Below are 22,853 nucleotides of genomic sequence, written 5' to 3' on the forward strand. Positions count from 1 at the left end.
TGTCCTAATCGTTGACCAACATACTTTGTAAGAAAACTCACCAGCTAAATATATAAAATTATAAATCATTATATCATTATCACCAAATAAATAATGCACAGAAGTTGCAGCATGTAAACCACAAAAATCTTACAATAAATCTTCTATTTTACTTTATTGGCAGTTTTGACACGTGAAGACAAACGTGTAACAAATTCTAACATTAAATTCACTAAAACAACCTGAAAAAATAACTAGAGGCACAACACAGGCAAGTTCTGCATGTAGCAATAAAACGATGAACATTTTACTATGGTATGTGCTGTTTACATCATTAAAAGAAAATGATGGCATGATTGAGGTCATGTTGGTATGGAGGACATTATGTTAGTACGAATGTTCACTGTTCCATGTGTTTCACGGTATGTGTGGCATTCATCAAGATAACAGTACAGACCTAAATGCTTGACCTTTATGGTAAGAGGTTCCTGTGGTTTTGTTATGCAGTAGGCCGTATTTTGCTTTCTATTGTGAGTGGACTATTTTAGGATGACACTACCCTAGAATATACTTCACCATTGCAGTTCCCTTTAGCTTCCTTTATCCTGTATATAGGCCTAAACACTAGCATATACTTGTTTAGACATAGTATATAGAACACGGCACTGGTGAGGTATTATATATACATGTGTGTATACCTCAGGAAAGGAAATTCAAGTGATTTTATTACAGTGTTTTTGCAGCAGTTTTTCCCATCAAACTTTTCTTTGTATTGAGTTCAGGTTTAAACAGGATAATATAGCATTTAGGTGTAAATATACAGAACAGCAAACCAAAACTTGAGGCCAGAATAGCAAAAATCTCCACAGCTACAGTAAATTTACCAGGTGAACTGACATACGCTGGAATAAAAGTGATCCAAACTGCACAGAATATCAGAATGCTGAATGTAATAAATTTAGCTTCATTAAAATTATCAGGAAGTTTTCTAGCCAGAAAAGCCAAAACAAAACACAGAAGAGCCAAAATCCCGATATAACCCAGAACAGCCCAGAAACCCACAGCTGATCCTAAACTACATTCCAGTATGATCTTTTCCTTGAAGTAGCTCATATTTTTGTGGGGAAAGGGAGGTGAAATTATTAACCAAAGAACACAAATAATGACCTGTATTAAAGTAAAAGCAAGAACACTGAGTCTCTGCTGTGGAGGCCCAAACCATTTCATGATGTTACTGCCCGGAAGTGTCGCTCTGAACGCCATCAACACCACTATTGTTTTCCCCAGAACACAGGAGATGCAGAGGACGAAGGTGATCCCGAACGCTGTGTGGCGCAGCATGCAGGACCACTCGGAGGGTCGACCGATGAAAGTAAGTGAACAGAGGAAACACAGAGTCAGAGAGAAGAGCAGCAGGAAGCTCAGCTCAGAGTTGTTGGCCCTGACAATAGGAGTGTCCTTTTTAATGAGAAACAGAATTGATACCAAGACAGATAATGCTGCTCCGAACAAAGAAAAACATAACAGTACTATTCCCATCACCTCCGTAAATGACAGATATTCTATTTCCTTTAACACACATTTATCTCTCTCTGCATTTGACCAGTATTCTCCTGGACACTGCTCACAGTCATTTGAATCTGCAAAATAATCAAAGTTTATTAGAAATAAAGACACACAGTAGCTGGATTTTCATCCAAAACAGGATTAGAAAAGCACATGAAGCTGCTTTTAATTGAAATTTGGGGTTATGTACATGGATGTAGTATGAATAAATATAAAACTTTACACGTTTCACATATTTAACATGATTTATTTACTGACAGTGTTGTTTTAGGTATTGTACCCTAAATAACAAGAGAACAATACAGAACGTACAACAAACCAGTTTTCTTTGGAATTTGGTAAGTCCAAAAATACCTGTGTCATTACTGATCTCTCCTTCAGCGCATGGTATACAGTCGAAACAGCAGATCGGCCTTCCTTTCTGTCCAGCTTTCCTGGTGCCTGGAGGACAGCTCTCACTGCACACAGACCTGGGCTTCTGATATGAACACAAACTTCATTTAACATCTCCATTATTACTTCTTAAACTGTAATTAAGTAAAAAAATTTAAATGAATGTTTTTCACACCTCAGCTTTTCCTCCAGCCCAAACTATGTCACGTTCATCTAGGACAAACTGCTGTCCAGGGGGCAAAGAGGCATCATAATAGCCCACTACCTTAAACTGCACCCCTCCATCAGGTCCTCGCTGCCAGTTCACCACTTCATACTTTGCAGCTGTTGCCCCAGTGCTATCAAACCACACATGGTCTCCTGATTTAGTGGTAAAATTCACCTTTTTCAGATATTCAGTGACCTAGGAGGAGGGAAAAACTATTTTATATATAAAAGCAAATAATACGAATACAAATACGAATCTTTTATTGTCATTGCACATTGTACTTGTACACTTGCACAACGAAATTGGAATACAACCCCCCCCCTTCCCCCTCGGTACAAGGAAAAAACAGCAAACAATAAAAAGTACTATATACAAATATGAATATAAAAATATAAAACAGTATTTAAACAAAAAGAAGCAGAACCGGAGCTATTGCACATGTCCTATTCAAATTAAATTAAATAAGAAGTTGCACATGTCCCATTTAAAGTGAAATTGCACAATACCCATTGAATGATGCATATTTGTGTCACGTTTGTGGTTAACAGAGCTATGGCCCTGTTGTAAAAACTGTCTCTTAGTCTATTAGTCCTTGTTTTTATTTGCCTGTACCGTCTACCCGAGGGCAGCAGTTCGAACAGTCGGTACCCTGGGTGTGTGCAGTCTTTTTTAATTTTGTGTGCCCTCCTGAGACAGCGGGTGCTGTAGAGCTCCTTTAGTGATGGGAGAGGGTGCCCAATGATTTTCTGATTTTCTAATCTTTGGTCCCCTGAAAATTTATTTAGCCCCTATACTTTCCCTTGTCTCAGATTGCACAGTTAGAATATACTGTAGTGAAGTACAGTCATATTTAGGTCAACTTGATCAATGAAATTATATTAGATTGAGCAAATTATATCCTCAAGTGTTCTAATTAGAGCCCTGGTTCTATTTTACAAGACCTGTTCATCACCATAAATTGGACAAATGTATGATTTAACTATTAAAACTCTAGTAAATTTTACCAATTCAAACTAATGTCACTTTTTCATGTTTGGATTATTTTATTACCTGTAAAGGTTGTATTTTCTGGCCTTTCATACAACTCTGGTTCTCTGTACATCTGAGCAGGCTGTGTAGAGAATGTGCCATGGCATAAATTGCATTGTAGATATTATTTGCAAATCTAAGTTCAGAGATATCATCATTGTAGTTTTTAAAGGGAATCATTTCCTCGTATCTGCTGCAGTCGATTTTTTTTGTCTCTGAACAAGGAAAAGCTGTTTCCCAAAACTCAGTGAGAACATACTCAGGAAAACCAGCAATGTTGAGTTTTCCCACATCAAATCCGAGGGATCCAATCAGGACATTGTAACTTGCTGGGGTTGCGAGATTGACAGCAGTGATCCATGATTCTACACCAATCATCTGGTAGCCTGTCACATTATTTAGAATCAGCTGGTCTATCAGGATGTTCATCTCAACTTGGGCAAGAAACAGAATGACTACTCTTGCCGTCCCTTTCTTAATGATGTCTGCAACGCTCATGATTTTGGCAAATTCTGATCGGTCAAACTTCTCAGAATACTCCACACATATTCCCTCCTCTCTAGCTGCATTTCGAAAAATGGCCATTCCGTTGTTGCCGTAGTCATTGTCACTGTTCACAGCTCCCACCCAAGACCAGCCGAAGTGCTTCAGCAAATAAGCCAGCGCTCTGCACTGGTAGTAATCACTCGCTACAGTCCTGAAGAAATATGGGTATTCTGTTCTGCTGCTTAAACATTCACATGTGGCACCATGACTTATCTGAGTAGGAAAGAAAAATGTGGTGTACACATGATTACTGATTTTCACTGATAGAGATTCATTTTAAATGTACAATAACAAAACTTACTCACTATAATAATAGAATAATGCACATTGTTTATTTTATTTTTTTCCTTTTAATACAACAAACCTTAAAAATAATAATTTGGTAACATGGCATGGTCTCCTAACTGCTCGCTGGTGATTATGATTCTAAATGACTACGTGACTGGTAACTTTTTACTGCATCCATAACTAATCGGCTGGTTTTACTGCACACATTACACATTCTGTATTTTAATGGTCTCCTTAATCTTAGTGACTACCCTGCAAAAAAGAGGCTATTGCTTCAAATCAGCACCTTAAAGCTGGAATGTGGTTTGTCACTTAATAAATAAGCAATGAAAAACAAGAAAACAGGCCTCTTTCTTGTGCAGCAGTATTTCTCTACATGCTTTTAGTGTATGTACATTTGTGACCCCATTAGGTTTTATCATATTATAAAAGAAAATCCTTAATAGACTTTAAGGCCTTGTTTTCCAATCAACTGGTCACAAATGCAGTAACTATATGAACAATTCATAGTTTAACTGAAGCATTTTAAGATTATAACCTTAATACAGGGTCAGTAAATGATTCTTACCACTGGGATCTTGAACGGTCCTGTAGTTCTTGTGAGTACTATAGTAGGAGAAGACTCAGATTCCCCAATAATGGCTTGTACTACCGCTTGTCCAGAGCAGGTTCCATCTGCTGTTAGGTCCTGACCATTCATTAAAGCCATGGCAGCCTTCATGGATAATAATCTTGTACCACAGTTGTCATAAATCCTGTAACCAATCGATATATTTGGGAGCAAGCTGCTGCTTCGATTGATTTCCTCAATCACAAAAGTCATGGTCTGAGCAAAGCGTAATTCTCGGAGATTAAATCTGTTGAAATATGTAACCAGAGACAAGTGAACAATCTAAATTAAATATCAAATATATAATAAAGCACAATAATCATCAATACTTAAAAAAAAGGTCAGTGTGTACAGTAAACAGCCCACTGTAACGAACCTGGTGCAGATAAACGGTGGAGGTTTTTCAGTATATGATAGTGACGGCACCTCTATACCACTGTGTATTGAAAATAAAGCACCGATTATCACATCTCCATCTTTAGACAGTAGAGGACTCGCCGGATCATCCAAAATCTTACAATTATCTGCTTTCACCAGGTTGAGAGAAAGCAAAAGTAGATGAAAATACATCACCAAGGCTGTTCCACTGCTCGTGCTGCATGAATACTGAACAGCTACAACATTCTGAGTTTTATAGATAAGCTCGGCTCTCTTCTGGATATGAGCGTTTAGTATGGACAAATCAGAGAGCTTTACATTTGTGATGTCATCAGTGTGAACGCTAGATGCTTGACGTGTTTTTTTTGTATTAGGTTTGATTTTATTTACTCTACACTGTTTTGTTTTACATATATTTGTAAGAGACGTGTAAAGTACAGCATATCATATCTAAAAGTCTACTCAACTTAAGGTTCCAATATTATCTGTACCATGGTGTGGAACAGTGGTTTTTTTAAAAACCTAAACTGTCACCTTATGCTGAGAGAGAATTTGTCGAAATGTGTCTGTAATTCGTCCCCATTGGTTATGGATGCTATGCAGGGGCCAGAACTTGGGCGTTGGCTTTCTCCTTTGTTCTCTTTGTTGGACCACAGAGCACAGAGGTCAGGATTCATGGTATGCAATCCGGTGAAGGCGTTGGTTTCTGTATGTGCAACCAAATTAGATTTAAATAAGTTTACCCTGCTAATACTAAATGCAGGCGATTGGATCCAAATCCCAGTGTGCTCTTTAGCTTGATGTAAGCAGCGCACTAACCTTGACCAGTTTACTATGAGTGTGAATAACGGCGTAACTTGAAAAACCTCCACACCTTGTTCTCAGAACAAGAACCAGATTTGGCAGTTTCCTCTGTAAAGCACCACATCCACCGCTGCAGGAAAGTCTGGAGAACTGTCGAGGCGGTCCTGTTAACGTCCCCGACCTCCACCCAGCGTTCAGCCAACCGCTACCAAAGACCCAGTACCCAGTACCTACCTGGTCAGTCTGGTCAGACATATGCGTGTTCACCCCGTTTTCCATGTCTCACAGGTAAAGCCTGTCCACCACTCCAACCTTTGCCCTCCTTCAAAACCCCCTCCACCCGCCGGCTCAATAAAGGGCACCCAGCCTACACAGTCCGCCGCCTAGTTGACTGGGAGGGCTATGAGCCTGAGGAATGCTCTTGGGTTCCTCGTTCGGCTATTTTAGATCCCCACCTCATCCAGGAGTTTCACCAAGACAAGTAGTGTAGGTCACCGGGAGGCGCCTGTTAAGGGGGGAGTACTGTCAGGAGTTCCATCTGGGCAGGTTTATTCATTGTGCTAAACCAAGGATGCGTTGGAGACATCTGGGGAGCTTAAGAGAACTGCACCAGTCTAACTGCCTCTGCAGCCCAGCCAATGGATCTCTCCCCTGGCTAATTAGACACACCTGGTCTCAATCAGCTCCTCATTACCCTGCCTTCATAAGCCTCTGGTTTTCCCCCACTCTTTACCAGATCGTCCGTTGCTGCCAGTCTGTTTACTGCTCAGCTCTACTGTTTTTTAGAATTCCAATTTATTATATTTTGTGTATTTTTTCTTTGGATTTCCTACCCTCCAGGTTCCTCCTGCCTCCTTTCTAGTCTCCTGGATCCCTCGCTGCTCCTTTCTAGCACCTTCTGCCCTGAGTATTTTGAATCTTGAGTCCTTAATAAATTAGTGAAATCTTACCTCTGTGTCTGGTGTGTGTGGTGTTTTTACTGGTTTACTGCCAAACCTAACAAGAGCGTTGTCATTGGTCAGCCTAGGTGGCACCCAACACGTTAGCTACAAAAAGAGCGTTTCACTGGAGGTTGTGTGGTTGTTGAATGAAGTCATGAATGTTTTTTTATTTATTGTTGATTGTTTGATGTACATTTAAATGTTGCTCATCAAACTCAAACAAAAGTCTCAGAATATTTCCTAATCACACACACGTGCTTATTGGGTTTTATTTGCACACATTCACTAAGGTCACAATTAACAGAAAACAATGAAGTTGAAAGGTCAAAACTAATTAATTTTATTTGTGCTGTTTTCAAAGGTTATAAACACCGGTTACAGTGAATTTACAAATTACAGATCACTGCTTTCTAATTTTATCTGCCTTTTTTAGACATAAAACACATAAGAGGCATCACTAATGGGGGCAAAGCAGCAGTTTACAGTTCATGTACAGTAAATATACCAGTGATTATTATTGTTATTACAGTGATTTTGCAGCAGTTTTTCCCATCACATTTTTCTTTGTATTGAGTTCAGGTTTAAACAGGATAATATAGCATTTAGGTGTAAATATACAGAACAGCAAACCAAAACTTGAGGCCAGAATAGCAAAAATCTCCACAGCTACAGTAAATTTACCAGGTGAACTGACATACGCTGGAATAAAAGTGATCCAAACTGCACAGAATATGAGAATGCTGAATGTAATAAATTTAGCTTCATTAAAATTATCAGGAAGTTTTCTAGCCAGAAAAGCCAAAACAAAACACAGAAGAGCCAAAATCCCGATATAACCCAGAACAGCCCAGAAACCCACAGCTGACCCCAAACTACATTCCAGAATGATTCTTTCCTTGAAGTAGCTCATGTTCTTGATGGGAAAAGGAGGTGAAATTATTAACCAAAGAACACAAATAATGACCTGAATTAAAGTAAAAGCAAGAACACTGAGTCTCTGCTGTGGAGGTCCAAACCATTTCATGATGTTACTGCCCGGAAGTGTCGCTCTGAACGCCATCAACACCACTATTGTTTTCCCCAGAACACAGGAGATGCAGAGGACGAAGGTGATCCCGAACGCTGTGTGGCGCAGCATGCAGGACCACTCGGAGGGTCGACCGATGAAAGTAAGTGAACAGAGGAAACACAGAGTCAGAGAGAAGAGCAGCAGGAAGCTCAGCTCAGAGTTGTTGGCCCTGACAATAGGAGTGTCCTTTTTAATGAGAAACAGAATTGATACCAAGACAGATAATGCTGCTCCGAACAAAGAAAAACATAACAGTACTATTCCCATCACCTCCGTAAATGACAGATATTCTATTTCCTTTAACACACATTTATCTCTCTCTGCATTTGACCAGTATTCTCCTGGACACTGCTCACAGTCATTTGAATCTGCAAAATAATCAAAGTTTATTAGAAATAAAGACACACAGTAGCTGGATTTTCATCCAAAACATGATCAGAAAAGCACATAAAGCTGCACATTTTATTAATGGCTATAACATATTTTTCATATTAATTGAAATTTGGGGTTATGTACATGGATGTAGTATGAATAAATATAAAACTTTACATGTTTCACATATTTAACATGATTTATTTACTGACAGTGTTGTTTTAGGTATTGTACCCTAAATAACAAGAGAACAATACAGAACGTACAACAAACCAGTTTTCTTTGGAATTTGGTAAGTCCAAAAATACCTGTGTCATTACTGATCTCTCCTTCAGCGCATGGTATACAGTCGAAACAGCAGATCGGCCTTCCTTTCTGTCCAGCTTTCCTGGTGCCTGGAGGACAGCTCTCACTGCACACAGACCTGGGCTTCTGATATGAACACAAATGGTTTGCAATTAGATTTGCAAGATGTTACTATTTTAGACAGTATTTAATCGATATCTTTAAAATGAGACATTTTAATACCTCAGCTTTTCCTCCAGCCCAGACTATGTCACTTTCATCTAGGACAAACTGCTGTCCAGGGGGCAAAGAGGCATCATAATAGCCCACTACCTTAAACTGCACCCCTCCATCAGGTCCTCGCTGCCAGTTCACCACATCATACCTTGCAGATGTTGCCCCAGTGCTATCAAACCACACATGGTCTCCTGATTTAGTGGTAAAATTCACCTTTTTCAGATATTCAATGAACTAGAAGAAGGGAAAAACACTATCTTAGAGTCCTGGTTCCATTTTACAAGACCCGTTCATCACCATGAATTGGACAAATGTACAAAGCGGATTCCAAAAAAGTTGGGACACTAAACAAATTGTGAATAAAAACTGAATGCAATGATGAGGAGATAGCAAATGTCAATATTTTATTCGTAATAGAACATAGATGACAGATCAAAAGTTTAATCTGAGTAAATGTAACATTTTAAAGGAAAAATATGTTGATTCAAAATTTCACAGTGTCAACAAATCCCAAAACAGTTGGGACAAGTAGCAATAAGTGGCTGGAAAAAGGAAATTGAGCATATAACGAACAGCTGGAAGACCAATTAACACTAATTAGGTCAATTGACAACATGATTGGGTATAAAAAGAGCTTCTCAGAGTGTCAGTGTCTCTCAGAAGCCAAGATGGTAAGAGGATCACCAATTCCACCATTGTTGTGCAAAAAGATAGTGCAGCAATACCAGAATGGTGTTACCCAGCGTAAAATAGCAAAGACTTTTAAGTTATCATCATCAACCATGCATAACATCATCAAAAGATTCAGAGAATCTGGAACAATCGCTGTGCGTAAGGGTCAAGGCCGTAAAACTCTACTGGATGCTCGTGATCTCCGGGCCCTTAAACGTCACTGCACCTCAAACAGGAATGCCACTGTCAAGGAAATAACAGAATGGGCTCAGGAATACTTCCAGAAAGCATTGTCAGTGAACACAACCCACCGTGCCATCCGCCGTTGCCAGCTGAAACTCTACAGTGCAAAGAGGAAGCCATTTCTAAGCAAGCTCCACAAGCTCAGACGTTTGCACTGGGCCAGGGGTTATTTAAAATGGAGTGTGGCAAAATGGAAGACTGTTCTGTGGTCAGATGAGTCACGATTTGAAGTTCTTTATGGAACACTGGGACGCCATGTCATCCGGACCAGAGAGGACAAGGATAACCCAAGTTGTTGTCAACGCTCCGTTCATAAGCCTGCATCACTGATGGTATGGGGTTGCATGAGTGCTTGTGGCATGGGCAGCTTGCATGTCTGGAAAGGCACCATTAATGCAGAGAACTATGTTCAGGTTCTAGAACAACATATGCTCCCATCTAGACGTCATCTCTTTCAGGGAAGACCCTGCATTTTTCAACAAGATAATGCCAAACCACATTCTGCAGCAATCACAACATCATGGCTACGTAGGAGAAGGATCCGGGTACTGAAATGGCCAGCCTGCAGTCCAGATCTTTCACCTATAGAGAACATTTGGCGCATCATAAAGAGGAAGGTGCGACAAAGAAGGCCCAAGACGATTGAACAGTTAGAGGCCTGTATTAGACATGAATGGGAGAGCATTCCTATTTCTAAACTTGAGAAACTGGTCTCCTCTGTCCCCAGACGTCTGTTGAGTGTTGTAAGAAGAAGGGGAGATGCCACACAGTGGTAAAAATGGCCTTGTCCCAACTTTTTTGGGATTTGTTGATGCCATGAAATTTTGAAACAACATATTTTTCCCTTAAAATGATATATTCTCTCAGTTTAAACTTTTGATCTGTGATTTGTGTTCTATTCTGAATAAAATATTAGATGTTGGCACCTCAACATCATTGCATTCAGTTTTTATTCACAATTTGTTTAGTGTCCCAACTTTTTTGGAATCCGGTTTGTATGATTTAACTATTAAAACTCTAGTAAATTTTACCAATTCAAACTAATGTCACTTTTTCATGTTTGGATTATTTTATTACCTGTAAAGGTTGTATTTTCTGGCCTTTCATACAACTCTGGTTCTCTGTACATCTGAGCAGGCTGTGTAGAGAATGTGCCACGGCATAAATTGCATTATAGACGTTATTGGCAAATCTAATTTCAGAAACATCATCATTGTAGTTTTTAAAGGGAATCATTTCCTCGTATCTGCTGCAGTCGATTTTATTTTGAGAAACGCTTCCATTTGTCTCTGAACAAGGAAAAGCTGTTTCCCAAAACTCAGTGAGAACATACTCAGAAAAACCAGCAATGTTGAATTTCCCCACATCAAATCCGATGGATCCAATCAGGACATTGTAACTTGCTGAGGTTGCCAGATTGACAGCAGAGATCCATGATTCTAAGCCAATCATCTGGTAGCCTGTCACATTCTTTAGAATCAGCTGGTCTATCAGGATGTTCATCTCAATGTGAGCAAGAAACAAAACCAGTACTCTTGCCGTCCCTTTCTTTATCATGTCTACCACGTTCATGATTTTAGCAGATTCTGATCGGTCAAACTTCTCAGAATACTCCACACATATTCCCTCCTCTCTAGCTGCATCCCGAAAAATGGCCATTCCACTGTTGCCGTAGTCATTGTCACTGTTCACAGCTCCCACCCAAGACCAACCGAGGTGCTTCAGCAAATAAGCCAGCGCTCTACTCTGGTAGTAATCACTCGCTACAGTCCTGAAGAAATATGGGTATTCTGTTCTGCTGCTTAAACATTCACACGTAGCACTATGACTTATCTGAGTAGGAAAGAAAATTACATTTAAAAATGTGGTGTACACAAACTTTCCAAGATTTTCACTGATATTCATTTTAAATGTACAATAACAAAACTTACTCACTAAAATAATAGTAAATCATGAATAGAATAATGCACATTGTTTATTGGATTTTTTTCTTTTTAATACAACAAACCTTAAAAATAATAATTTGGTAACATGGCATGGTCTCCTAACTGCTCGCTGGTGATTATGATTCTAAATGACTACGTGACTGGTAACTTTTTACTGCATCCATAACTAATCGGCTGGTTTTACTGCACACATTACACATTCTGTATTTTAATGGTCTCCTTAATCTTAGTGACTACCCTGCAAAAAAGAGGCTATTGCTTCAAATCAGCACCTTAAAGCTGGAATGTGGTTTGTCACTTAATAAATAAGCAATGAAAAACAAGAAAACAGGCCTCTTTCTTGTGCAGCAGTATTTCTCTACATGCTTTTAGTGTATGTACATTTGTGACCCCATTAGGTTTTATCATATTATAAAAGAAAATCCTTAATAGACTTTAAGGCCTTGTTTTCCAATCAACTGGTCACAAATGCAGTAACTATATGAACAATTCATAGTTTAACTGAAGCATTTTAAGATTATAACCTTAATACAGGGTCAGTAAATGATTCTTACCACTGGGATCTTGAACGGTCCTGTAGTTTTTGTGAGTACTATAGTAGGAGAAGACTCAGATTCCCCAATAATGGCTTGTACTACCGCTTGTCCAGAGCAGGTTCCATCTGCTGTTAGGTCCTGACCATTCATTAAAGCCATGGCAGCCTTCATGGATAATAATCTTGTACCACAGTTGTCATAAATCCTGTAACCAATTGATATATTTGGGAGCAAGCTGCTGCTTCGATTGATTTCCTCAATCACAAAAGTCATGGTCTGAGCAAAGCGTAATTCTCGGAGATTAAACCTGTCGGAATATGTAACCAGAAACAAGTGAAAAGTGTAAATTAAATATCAAATATACAATAACATACAATGATACTTGTTTTGTAAACTCATTGATTAAGTTCAGTGTGTACAGTAAACAGCCCACTGTAACGAACCTGGTGCAGATAAACGGTGGAGGTTTTTCAGTATATGATAGTGACGGCACCTCTATACCACTGTGTATTGAAAATAAAGCTCCGATTATCACATCTCCATCTTTAGACAGTAGAGGACTCGCCGGATCATCCAAAATCTTACAATTATCTGCTTTCACCAGGTTGAGAGAAAGCAAAAGTAGATGAAAATACATCACCAAGGCTGTTCCACTGCTCGTGCTGCATGAATACTGAACAGCTACAACATTCTGAGTTTTATAGATAAGCTCGGCTCTCTTCTGGATATGAGCGTTTAGTATGGACAAATCAGAGAGCTTTACATTTGTGATGTCATCAGTGTGAACGCTAGATGCTTGACGTGTTTTTTTTGTATTAGGTTTGATTTTATTTACTCTACACTGTTTTGTTTTACATATATTTGTAAGAGACGTGTAAAGTACAGCATATCATATCTAAAAATCTACTCAACTTAAGGTTCCAATATTATCTGTACCATGGTGTGGAACAGTGGTTTTTTTAAAACCCTAAACTGTCACCTTATGCTGAGAAAGAATTTGTCTAAATGTGTCTGTAATTCGTCCCCATTGGTTATGGATGCTATGCAGGGGCCAGAACTTGGGCGTTGGCTTTCTCCTTTGTTCTCTTTGTTGGACCACAGAGCACAGAGGTCAGGATTCATGGTATGCAATCCGGTGAAGGCGTTGGTTTCTGTATGTGCAACCAAATTAGATTTAAATAAATTTACCCTGCTAATACTAAATGCAGGTGATTGGATCCAAATCCCAGTGTGCGCTTTAGCTTGATGTAAGCAGTGCACTAACCTTGACCAGTTTACTATGAGTGCGAATAACGGCGTAACTTGAAAAACCTCCACACCTTGTTCTCATAACAGGAACTAGACCTGGAAGTTCCCTCTGTTGAGCACCACATCCGCCGCTGCAGGAAAGTCTGGAATACTGTCAAACCGGTTCTGTTAAAGTCCCAGACCTCCACCCAGCGTTCCGCCAACCTCTTCCAAAGACCCAGTACCCAGTACCTCCCTGGTCAGTCTGTCTGGTTATCCTCCTAAAACATCCCACTGCGCACCGACTCCAGAAAACTGGCACCTCGTTTTATTGACCTCTACACAGTCCAGAAAGTCATCAGCCCCACTGCAGTCCGTCTAAAGCTCCCCAGACATATGCGTGTTCACCCCACTTTCCATGTCTCACAGCTAAAACCTGTCCACCACTCCAACCTTTGCCCTCCTTCCAAACCCCCTCCCCCCGCTGGCTCATCAAAGGGCACCCAGCCTACACAGTCCGCCACCTCTTTGATTCCAGATGCCATGGCCAGGGCCTCCAATACCTAGTTGACTGGGAGGGATATGGGCCTGAGGAATGCTCTTGGTTTCCTCGTTCGGCTATTCTAGGTCCCCACCTCATCCAGGAGTTTCACCGAGACAATCCTGACAAGTAGGGTAGGTCGCCAGAAGGCGTCTGTTAAGGGGGGAGTACTGTCAGGAGTTCCATCTGGGCAGGTTTATTCATTGTGCTGAACTTTAGGATGCTTTGGCGATGTCTGGGGCGCTTAAGGGAACTGCACCAGTCTAACTGCCTCTGCAGCCCAGCCAATGGATCTCTTCCCTGGCTAATAAGACACACCTGGTCTCAATCAGCTCCTCATTACCCTGCCTTCATAAGCCTCTGGTTTCCCCCACTCTTTACCAGATCGTCCGTTGCTGCCAGTCTGTTTACTGCTCAGCTCTACTGTTTTTTAGAATTCCAATTTATTATATTTTGTGTATTTTTTCTTTGGATTTCCTACCCTCCAGGTTCCTCCTGCCTCCTTTCTAGTCTCCTGGATCCCTCGCTGCTCCTTTCTAGCACCTTCTGCCCTGAGTATTTTGAATCTTGAGTCCTTAATAAATTAGTAAAATCTTACCTCTGTGTCTGGTGTGTGTGGTGTTTTTACTGGTTTACTGCCAAACCTAACAAGAGCGTTGTCATTGGTCAGCCTAGGTGGCACCCAACACGTTAGCTACAAAAAGAGCGTTTCACTGGAGGTTGTGTGGTTGTTGAATGAAGTCATGAATGTTTTTTTATTTATTGTTGATTGTTTGACGTACATTTTTCTTCTAAATTGTTTAAATGTTGCTCATCAAACTCAAACAAAAGTCTTAGAATATTTCCTAATCACACAGACGTGCTTATTGGGTTTTATTTGCACACATTCACTAAAGTCACAATTAACAGAAAACAATGAAGTTGAAAGGTCAAAACTAATTAATTTTATTTGTGCTGTTTTCAAAGGTTATAAACACCGGTTACAGTGAATTTACAAATTACAGATCACTGCTTTCTAATTTTATCTGCCTTTTTTAGACATAAAACACATAAGAGGCATCACTAATGGGGGCAAAGCAGCAGTTTACAGTTCATGTACAGTAAATATACCAGTGATTATTATTGTTATTACAGTGATTTTGCAGCAGTTTTTCCCATCACATTTTTCTTTGTATTGAGTTCAGGTTTAAACAGGATAATATAGCATTTAGGTGTAAATATACAGAACAGCAAACCAAAACTTGAGGCCAGAATAGCAAAAATCTCCACAGCTACAGTAAATTTACCAGGTGAACTGACATACGCTGGAATAAAAGTGATCCAAACTGCACAGAATATGAGAATGCTGAATGTAATAAATTTAGCTTCATTAAAATTATCAGGAAGTTTTCTAGCCAGAAAAGCCAAAACAAAACACAGAAGAGCCAAAATCCCGATATAACCCAGAACAGCCCAGAAACCCACAGCTGATCCTAAACTACATTCCAGTATGATTCTTTCCTTGAAGTAGCTCATGTTCTTGATGGGAAAAGGAGGTAAAATTATTAACCAAAGAACACAAATAATGACCTGAATTAAAGTAAAAGCAAGAACACTGAGTCTCTGCTGTGGAGGTCCAAACCATTTCATGATGTTACTGCCCGGAAGTGTCGCTCTGAACGCCATCAACACCACTATTGTTTTACCCAGAACACAGGAGATGCAGAGGACGAAGGTGATCCCGAACGCTGTGTGGCGCAGCATGCAGGACCACTCCGAGGGTCGACCGATGAAAGTAAGTGAACAGAGGAAACACAGAGTCAGAGAGAAGAGCAGCAGGAAGCTCAGCTCAGAGTTGTTGGCCCTGACAATAGGAGTGTCCTTTTTAATGAGAAACAGAATTGATACCAAGACAGATAATGCTGCTCCGAACAAAGAAAAACATAACAGTACTATTCCCATCACCTCCGTAAATGACAGATATTCTATTTCCTTTAACACACATTTATCTCTCTCTGCATTTGACCAGTATTCTCCTGGACACTGCTCACAGTCATTTGAATCTGCAAAATAATCAAAGTTTATTAGAAATAAAGACACACAGTAGCTGGATTTTCATCCAAAACAGGATTAGAAAAGCACATGAAGCTGCTTTTTTATTAATGGCTATAAAAAATGTTGCATATAAATTGAAACTTGATATTATATACATGGATGGAGTATAAATAAATAAATAAAACTTAAAACGTATTACCTATTTAACATGATTTATTTACTGACAGTGTTGTTTTAGGTATTGTACCCTTAATAACAAGAGAACAATACAGAACGTACAACAAACCAGATTTATTTGGAATTTGGTAAGTCCAAAAATACCTGTGTCATTACTGATCTCTCCTTCAGCGCATGGTATACAGTCGAAACAGCAGATCGGCCTTCCTTTCTGTCCAGCTTTCCTGGTGCCTGGAGGACAGCTCTCACTGCACACAGACCTGGGCTTCTGATATGAACACAAACTTCATTTAACATCTCCATTATTACTTCTTAAACTGTAATTAAGTAAAAAATTTAAATGAGTGTTTTTCATACCTCAGCTTTTCCTTTAGCCCAGACTATGTCACTTTCATCTAGGACAAACTGCTGTCCAGGGGGCAGAGAGGCATCATAATAGCCCACTACCTTAAACTGCACCCCTCCATCAGGTCCTCGCTGCCAGTTCACCAGTTCATACCTTGCAGCTGTTGCCCCAGTGCTATCAAACCACACACGGTCTCCTGATTTAGTGGTAAAATTCACCTTTTTCAGATATTCAATGACCTAGGAGGGGGGAAAATGACAACAGCAAAAAATAATTGAAGGAAGAGAGATAATAAATCCTGAACCATTTCAGTTTTATACCCATTTTGATACTTTTATTACCTGTAAAGGTTGTATTTTTTGGCCTTTTCTACAACCCTGGTTGTCTGTGCATCTGAGCAGGCTGTGTAGAGAATGTGCCACGGCATAAACTGCATTGTAGATATTATTGGCAAATCTAAGTTCAGATACATCCTCATTGTAGTTTTTAAAGGGAATCATTTCCTCGTATCTGCTGCAGTCGATTTTATTTTGAGAAACGCTTCCATTTGTCTCTGAACAAGAAAAAGCTGTTTCCCAGAAGTCAGTGAGAACATACTCAGAAAAACCAGCAATTTTGATTTTTCCCGGATCGAATCCGATGGATCCAATCAGAACATCGTAACTTGCTTGGGTTGCCAGATTGGCAGCAGCGATCCATGATTGAACACCAATCATCTGGTAGCCTGTCACATTCTTTAGAATCAGCTGGTCTATCAGGATGTTCATGTCAATGTGAGCAAGAAACAGAATGACTACTCTTGCCGTCCCTTTCTTAATTATATCTACCACGTTCATGACTTTAGCAGGCTCTGATCGGTCAAACTTCTCAGAATACTCCACACATATTCCCTCCTCTCTAGCTGCATCCCGAAAAATGGCCATTCCACTGTTGCCAAAGTCATTGTCACTGTTCACAGCTCCCACCCAAGACCAGCCGAAGTGCTTCAGCAAATAAGCCAGCGCTCTACTCTGGTAGTAATCGCTCGCTATAGTCCTGAAGAAATATGGGTATTCTGTTCTGCTGCTTAAACATTCACACAGGGCACCGTGACTTATCTGAGTAGGAAAAAGAAATAAATGAAGAAAAACTAAATGTAGCAGAAACATGTTTAGTACAAGGGACTGGCAAATTCACAATTAATGTCATTATTGTATTGATAGAGATTGCACAGCTCCCCTGGAGCCAAGGGGGTTACAGTGGCTGTATGGCAGAGCCAGTAATCAAGCCCACAACCTCTAATTGTTAACCCACAGCTCTACCCACTAGGCCGCCACTGTCTGTTATTGACCACAATTTTGAAAAAGGACTTGGCACAACATTGGCCTGTGTAAATGGAGCTAAATACAACCATCAAACTTAGACTCTCTTGGATGGTTTTGGCATTGTTCGGACAGTATCTGTACCTGCAGTCAAAGTCTAAATACACCCTATAAATTTACTGTTAACACACAAAAATGATATTAAAATACTATAAAGTAAAAGAACTCAGAATTTTTTGCACCCACAGTGCCATAAATGATGAAAATATATTTTATTCACACAAAGCCTCACATTTATAATGTGTATTAATTTTACTTTGTGTGTTAATTTCAATTTGCAACATACATAATACATATTCTAGTGATGAACATAAACGTCACAGCAGTGTCGAGATTTTAATCATTTCTGCACCTATTTTTAACAGTGGCTGAATGATTCAACATTCTGATTGTATCTTTAACATGAAATATTTAAAATAATAATTTGATGACATGGTATGTTCTCTGGCCTCCTTGTTGGTGATTATGTTTCAGTATAACTAAAGCTAGGGAGTGTCAGGACAGTGGTAACCTAGTGGGTAGAGCTTTGGGCTATCAACTGAAAGGTTGTGCGTTCGAATCCCAGCTCTGCCATGCAGCCACTGTTGGGCCCTTGAGCAAGACCCTTAACCCTATCTGCTTCAGGGGCGCCGTGCAATGGCTGACCCTGCGCTCTGACCCCAGCTTCCAAACAAGCTGAGATATGCGAAGAAAGAATTTTGTTGTACTGTACACCTGTATATGTATATATGGCAAATAAAGCCGTTCTATTCTATTGTATTCTATTCATATATAAGAGGCTGCTTTGACTGCACACATTACAAACAATGTGAAGTGATGTCTCTTTAATCTTAGAGGCAGAACCTAAAAACTCAAATTTGGTTCATAAATAGAAAATAAGTAAATGGGCTATTTTTGTGCAGCAGTATTAAACCTATAAACGGCTCTCAAATCAGAATCAGAATCACTTTATTTCGCCAGGTATGTTACACATACGAGGAATTTGCTTTGGTGATACACTCAATGATACACACAATAGTCCACACAGTAGTACACACAATACACATAATAGTACAGATAATTACACATGTATGACATGTAACATAGAACATATTTAACAGACCCGACAGCACACGGACTGTTAACCAGTATTTACCAACATTTACCCAAGAGAACAACTTTGGTTAAAAAGTGTTACAGCTCTGGGGAAAAAGCTGTTAGCGTGTCTTGATGTGTTTGTTTTTATTGTCCTGAGTCTTCTGCCAGATGGAAGAGTTTGAAAAAGGTTATGTCCAGGATGAGAGGGGTCTGCTGTAATTTTGCCGGCACGCTTCAGCACTCTGCTGTTGTAAATGTCCTGAAGCGTTGGCAGACTACATCCAATGATCCTCTCCGCTTTCCTGATTATACGCTGGAGTTTGGCTCGTTCATGTGATGTTGAGGAACCAAACCAGATGGTGATGGATGATGTAAGGATGGACTCTATTATTGCTGTGTAGAACTGGATCAGCAGACTCTGGGGCAGGTTGAATTTCTTCAGCTGTCTCAGGAAGAACATTCTCTGCTGAGCCCTCTTGGCGATGGAGAGTGTGTTCTTTTCCCACTTTAGGTCCCTGGATAAGGTGGTGCCCAGGAACTTAAGTGACTCCACCACTGAGGCCATAGAGCCATTAATTGTGAGGGGGTGTAAGGAGGGAGCGTTGCGCCTGAAATCCACCAACAACTCTACAGTCTTTTGTGTGTTGATCAGCAGGTGGTTGTCGCTGCACCAGGAGACCAACTGCTCGACTTCTTTTCTGTAGGCAGACTCGTCACCATCGGTTATGAGGCCCACCACAGTGGTGTCATCAGCAAACTTAAGGATCTTTACAGCTGGTTCCTTACAAACACAGTCATTGGTATAAAGACTGAAGAGAAGGGGTGAAAGCACACAGCCTTGTGGTACACCAGTACTTAGGTTCCGCTGGTCTGAAGTGTGTTTTCCTAGCCGTACCTGCTGTGTCCTATTTGTCAGAAAGTCCATGATCCACTGGCAGATGGCATCCGGCACTGACAGCTGGGACAGTTTGACCTGCAGCAGCTCTGGCACTATGGTGTTAAAAGCCGAGCTGAAGTCCACAAACAGAACTCGAACGTAGGTTCCAGGACTGTCGAGATGCTGTAGCATGAAGTGCAGGGCCACGTTGACTGCATCATCGACAGATCTATTTGCTCTGTATGCAAACTGCAGGGGATCCAGTAAAGAATTTGTGATGGTCTTCAGGTAGGCTAGGATCAAGCGTTCGAAGACCTTCATGACTACAGATGTCAGGGCTACAGGTCTGTAATCATTCAGTCCAGAAATGTTCGTTTTTTTGGGGACTGGTATGATGGTCGATGTTTTGGAGCATGAAGGAACAGAGCAAAGTTCTAATGATCTGTTAAAAATGTGAGTGAAGGTAGGTGCCAGTTGATTGCTGCAGTGCTTAAGGGTGGATGGAGAGATTCCGTCTGGCCCAGGAACTTTTCTCACCTTTTGTTTCTTAAACAGTCTGTTAACGTCCCGCTCGTTGATGGTTAAAGGAGCCGGGGACAGAGGTGAGAGAGCCAGGGTGGAGGAGGAGGATGAAGAATTGGCTGAGAAAGGCTGAGAATTGTCCTTATTGTATTCGAATCTGCAGTAGAACTCGTTCAGGTCGTTGGTGAGTTGACGGTCATTCAGGAGAAGGGGGATCTTTCACACCTTGTATTAGTGATCTCTTCGAGGCCCCTCCAGACTGAAGTTGGGTCGTTAGCAGCAATCTGGCTTTTCAGCTTTTCTGAATATTCCTTTTTTGCTGATGGGATACCTTTCTCCAGCTTGTATTTGGCCTCTTTGTAGAGAACTCTATCTCCACTCCTGAATGCTGACTCCTTTTCCCTCCGAAGCTGTCTGAGTTCAGCCGAGAACCACGCTTTATTGTTGCTGTATTTTACCCGTGTTGTGGTAGAAATACAGCTGTCCTCACAGAAACTGATGTATGATGCTACAGTGTCTGTATATTCATCCAAGCTGTCTGTCGCCTCCTCAAAGACAGACCAGTTTGTGCATTCAAAGCAGTCTTGTAGCATTTCGATGTCTTCGCTGGTCCACTTCTTCACTGTTGTAATGACAGGCTTGTTAGTTTTGAGTCTCTGCCTGTAATGTGGGAATGAGGTGAACGAGATTGTGGTCGGAATGTCCGAGAGCCGCACGCATGACGGAGCGATAGGCATTTTTAACAGAGGTGTAGCAATGATCCAGAATGTTTCCTTCTCTTGTGGCACAGGTGACATGTTGCTTGTATTTCGGCATTTCTTTGGTAAGATTTGCGCTGTTAAAGTCTCCCAGGATGATGAGCAGTGAGTCCGGGTTCTCCCGTTCTGCTTTCATTATCTGATCGGCCAGCAGTTTCTGTGCATCTCTCATGCGCGCATCCGGCGGAATGTAAACAGCGACCAGAATGAATGAAGAAAACTCTCTGTGAGAGTAGTACGGTCTACAGTTAATGAAAAGTGATTCTAGATGAGGAGTGCATGATTTTAACAGTACCGTTGCATCTTTACACCAGCGTTCATTGATGTAAAAGCACAGTCCTCCTCCTCTTGTTTTGCCGCTAAGCTCCGCGTCCCTGTCCGCTCGGTGCAGCTGAAAGCCAGGGAGATGCAGCGCACTATCCGGGGTCAGCTCCGAAAGCCAGGTCTCCGTAAAGCACAGCGCAGATGTATTTGAAAAGTCCCTGTTAGTTTGGTTGAGCAGGAGTAGTTCTTCCAGTTTGTTGTGCAGAGATCGCAGATTGGAGAGGAAAAAAGACGGTAACGGTGTTCGGACTCCACGTCGCCTCATCTTTACGAGCACTCCGGCTCGTCTGCCTCTCCGCCGCTTTCTTGCCAGGTTGAGTAGAGTCAGCGCACCTGTTGTGAGGATTTCCAAAAACTCTGAAGGATTTTGAGAAAACTCCGGAATAAAAGTTGGTGAAACATTGTCTCTGAAGGTCAGTAACTGTTCTTTGCTCCAACTGACCGAGTTTGACGCACAATAAATAACATTAACAAACATAAACCAACACAAAACATAGAGAGCTCTCACCGAGGCAGCCATCTGCGGCGCCATCCCATACCATTCTCAAAGCCTGTGTTCCAATAATCCAGTCAACATAAGAACATCATTAACATCTCCAAACTGCAATAACATCCATGTCACAACTGCATGTATAGTTCAACTGAAGCATTTTAAAATTATCCCCTTAATACAGGGTCAGTAAATGATTCTCACCACTGGGATCTTGAACGGTCCTGTAGTTTTTGTGAGTACTATAGTAGGTGAAGACTCGGTTTCCCCAATAATGGCTTGTACTACCGCTTGTCCAGAGCAGGTTCCATCTGCTGTTAGGTCCTGACCATTCATTAAAGCCATGGCAGCCTTCATGGTTAATAATCTTGTGCCACAACTGTCATAAATCCTGTAACCAATCGATATATTTGGGAGCAAGCTGCTGCTTCGATTGATTTCCTCAATCACAAAAGTCATGGTCTGAGCAAAGCGTAATTGATGGAGATTAAATCTGTTGACATAAGTGACTACGAATAAGTAAAAAAGTGAAATGTCAAACATATAATAAAGCACAATAATAAATACTTTAAAAAGGGTTAGCATGTAAAGTGAACAGCCCACTGTAACGAACCTGGTGCAGATAAACGGTGGAGGTTTTTCAGTATATGATAGTGACGGCACCTCTATACCACCGTGTATTGAAAATAAACCTCCGATTATAACATCTCCATCTTTAGACAGTAGAGGACTCGCCGGATCATCCAAAATCTTACAATTATCTGCTTTCACCAGGTTGAGAGAAAGCAAAAGTAGATGAAAATACATCACCAAGGCTGTTCCACTGCTCGTGCTGCATGAATACTGAACAGCTACAACATTCTGAGTTTTATAGATAAGCTCGGCTCTCTTCTGGATATGAGCATTTAGTATGGACAAATCAGAGAGCTTTACATTTGTGATGTCATCAGTGTGAACGCTAAATGCAGAAAAAAAAAAAAACATGATGTGTTTTTTTGTATTAAGTTTGATTTCATT

General features: G+C 40.6%; 3 protein-coding genes across 3 annotated transcripts; all 3 read right to left on the minus strand.

Moving 5' to 3' along the window:
• Positions 1–705: 705 nt before the first annotated feature.
• LOC134322970 (extracellular calcium-sensing receptor-like) lies at positions 706–6,080 on the minus strand. Its single transcript, XM_063004374.1, has 7 exons — positions 6,036–6,080; positions 4,996–5,273; positions 4,578–4,866; positions 3,197–3,934; positions 2,114–2,341; positions 1,900–2,020; positions 706–1,619 (listed from the first exon to the last, which is right to left on the minus strand). Exons 1-7 carry the CDS (start codon positions 6,078–6,080, stop codon positions 706–708), a joined length of 2,613 nt encoding a protein of 870 aa, XP_062860444.1.
• Positions 6,081–7,265: 1,185 nt separating this feature from the next.
• Positions 7,266–12,742, minus strand: LOC134323434 (extracellular calcium-sensing receptor-like). The gene is made up of 6 exons (XM_063004961.1): positions 12,546–12,742; positions 12,121–12,409; positions 10,698–11,453; positions 8,712–8,939; positions 8,492–8,615; positions 7,266–8,179 (listed from the first exon to the last, which is right to left on the minus strand). The coding sequence occupies exons 1-6, from the start codon at positions 12,737–12,739 to the stop codon at positions 7,266–7,268; spliced, it is 2,505 nt and encodes an 834-aa protein (XP_062861031.1). The 5' UTR covers positions 12,740–12,742.
• A 2,256-nt stretch (positions 12,743–14,998) lies between these two features.
• On the minus strand, positions 14,999–22,646 carry LOC134323435 (extracellular calcium-sensing receptor-like). The gene is made up of 6 exons (XM_063004962.1): positions 22,450–22,646; positions 22,041–22,329; positions 16,769–17,524; positions 16,439–16,666; positions 16,226–16,349; positions 14,999–15,912 (listed from the first exon to the last, which is right to left on the minus strand). The coding sequence occupies exons 1-6, from the start codon at positions 22,641–22,643 to the stop codon at positions 14,999–15,001; spliced, it is 2,505 nt and encodes an 834-aa protein (XP_062861032.1). The 5' UTR covers positions 22,644–22,646.
• Between the last annotated feature and the right edge of the window lie 207 nt (positions 22,647–22,853).

Source organism: Trichomycterus rosablanca, chromosome 11 (assembly GCF_030014385.1).
Source record: "Trichomycterus rosablanca isolate fTriRos1 chromosome 11, fTriRos1.hap1, whole genome shotgun sequence".
NCBI classification, from domain to species: Eukaryota; Metazoa; Chordata; class Actinopteri; order Siluriformes; family Trichomycteridae; genus Trichomycterus; species Trichomycterus rosablanca.

Bases quoted from the DNA above. Each gene is read 5' to 3' on its own strand.
- LOC134322970 (XM_063004374.1), bottom strand. From the start codon at position 6,080: ATGGAAAACGGGGTGAACACGCATATGTCTGACCAGACTGACCAG. The intron at 4,867-4,995 runs GTTCGTTACAGT...ATATTTCAACAG, and splicing joins CCACCGTTTATCTGCACCAG to ATTTAATCTCCGAGAATTAC. The intron at 1,620-1,899 runs GTATTTTTGGAC...ATTATTTTGCAG, and splicing joins AGAGATCAGTAATGACACAG to ATTCAAATGACTGTGAGCAG.
- LOC134323434 (XM_063004961.1), bottom strand. From the start codon at position 12,739: ATGTATTTTCATCTACTTTTGCTTTCTCTCAACCTGGTGAAAGCAGAT. The intron at 8,940-10,697 runs GTAATAAAATAA...CCCTTCTTCTAG, and splicing joins AGAAAATACAACCTTTACAG to TTCATTGAATATCTGAAAAA. The intron at 8,180-8,491 runs GTATTTTTGGAC...ATTATTTTGCAG, and splicing joins AGAGATCAGTAATGACACAG to ATTCAAATGACTGTGAGCAG.
- LOC134323435 (XM_063004962.1), bottom strand. From the start codon at position 22,643: ATGTATTTTCATCTACTTTTGCTTTCTCTCAACCTGGTGAAAGCAGAT. The intron at 17,525-22,040 runs GTGAGAATCATT...TTTCCTACTCAG, and splicing joins GACCGTTCAAGATCCCAGTG to ATAAGTCACGGTGCCCTGTG. The intron at 16,350-16,438 runs GTATGAAAAACA...TGTTCATATCAG, and splicing joins GGGCTAAAGGAAAAGCTGAG to AAGCCCAGGTCTGTGTGCAG.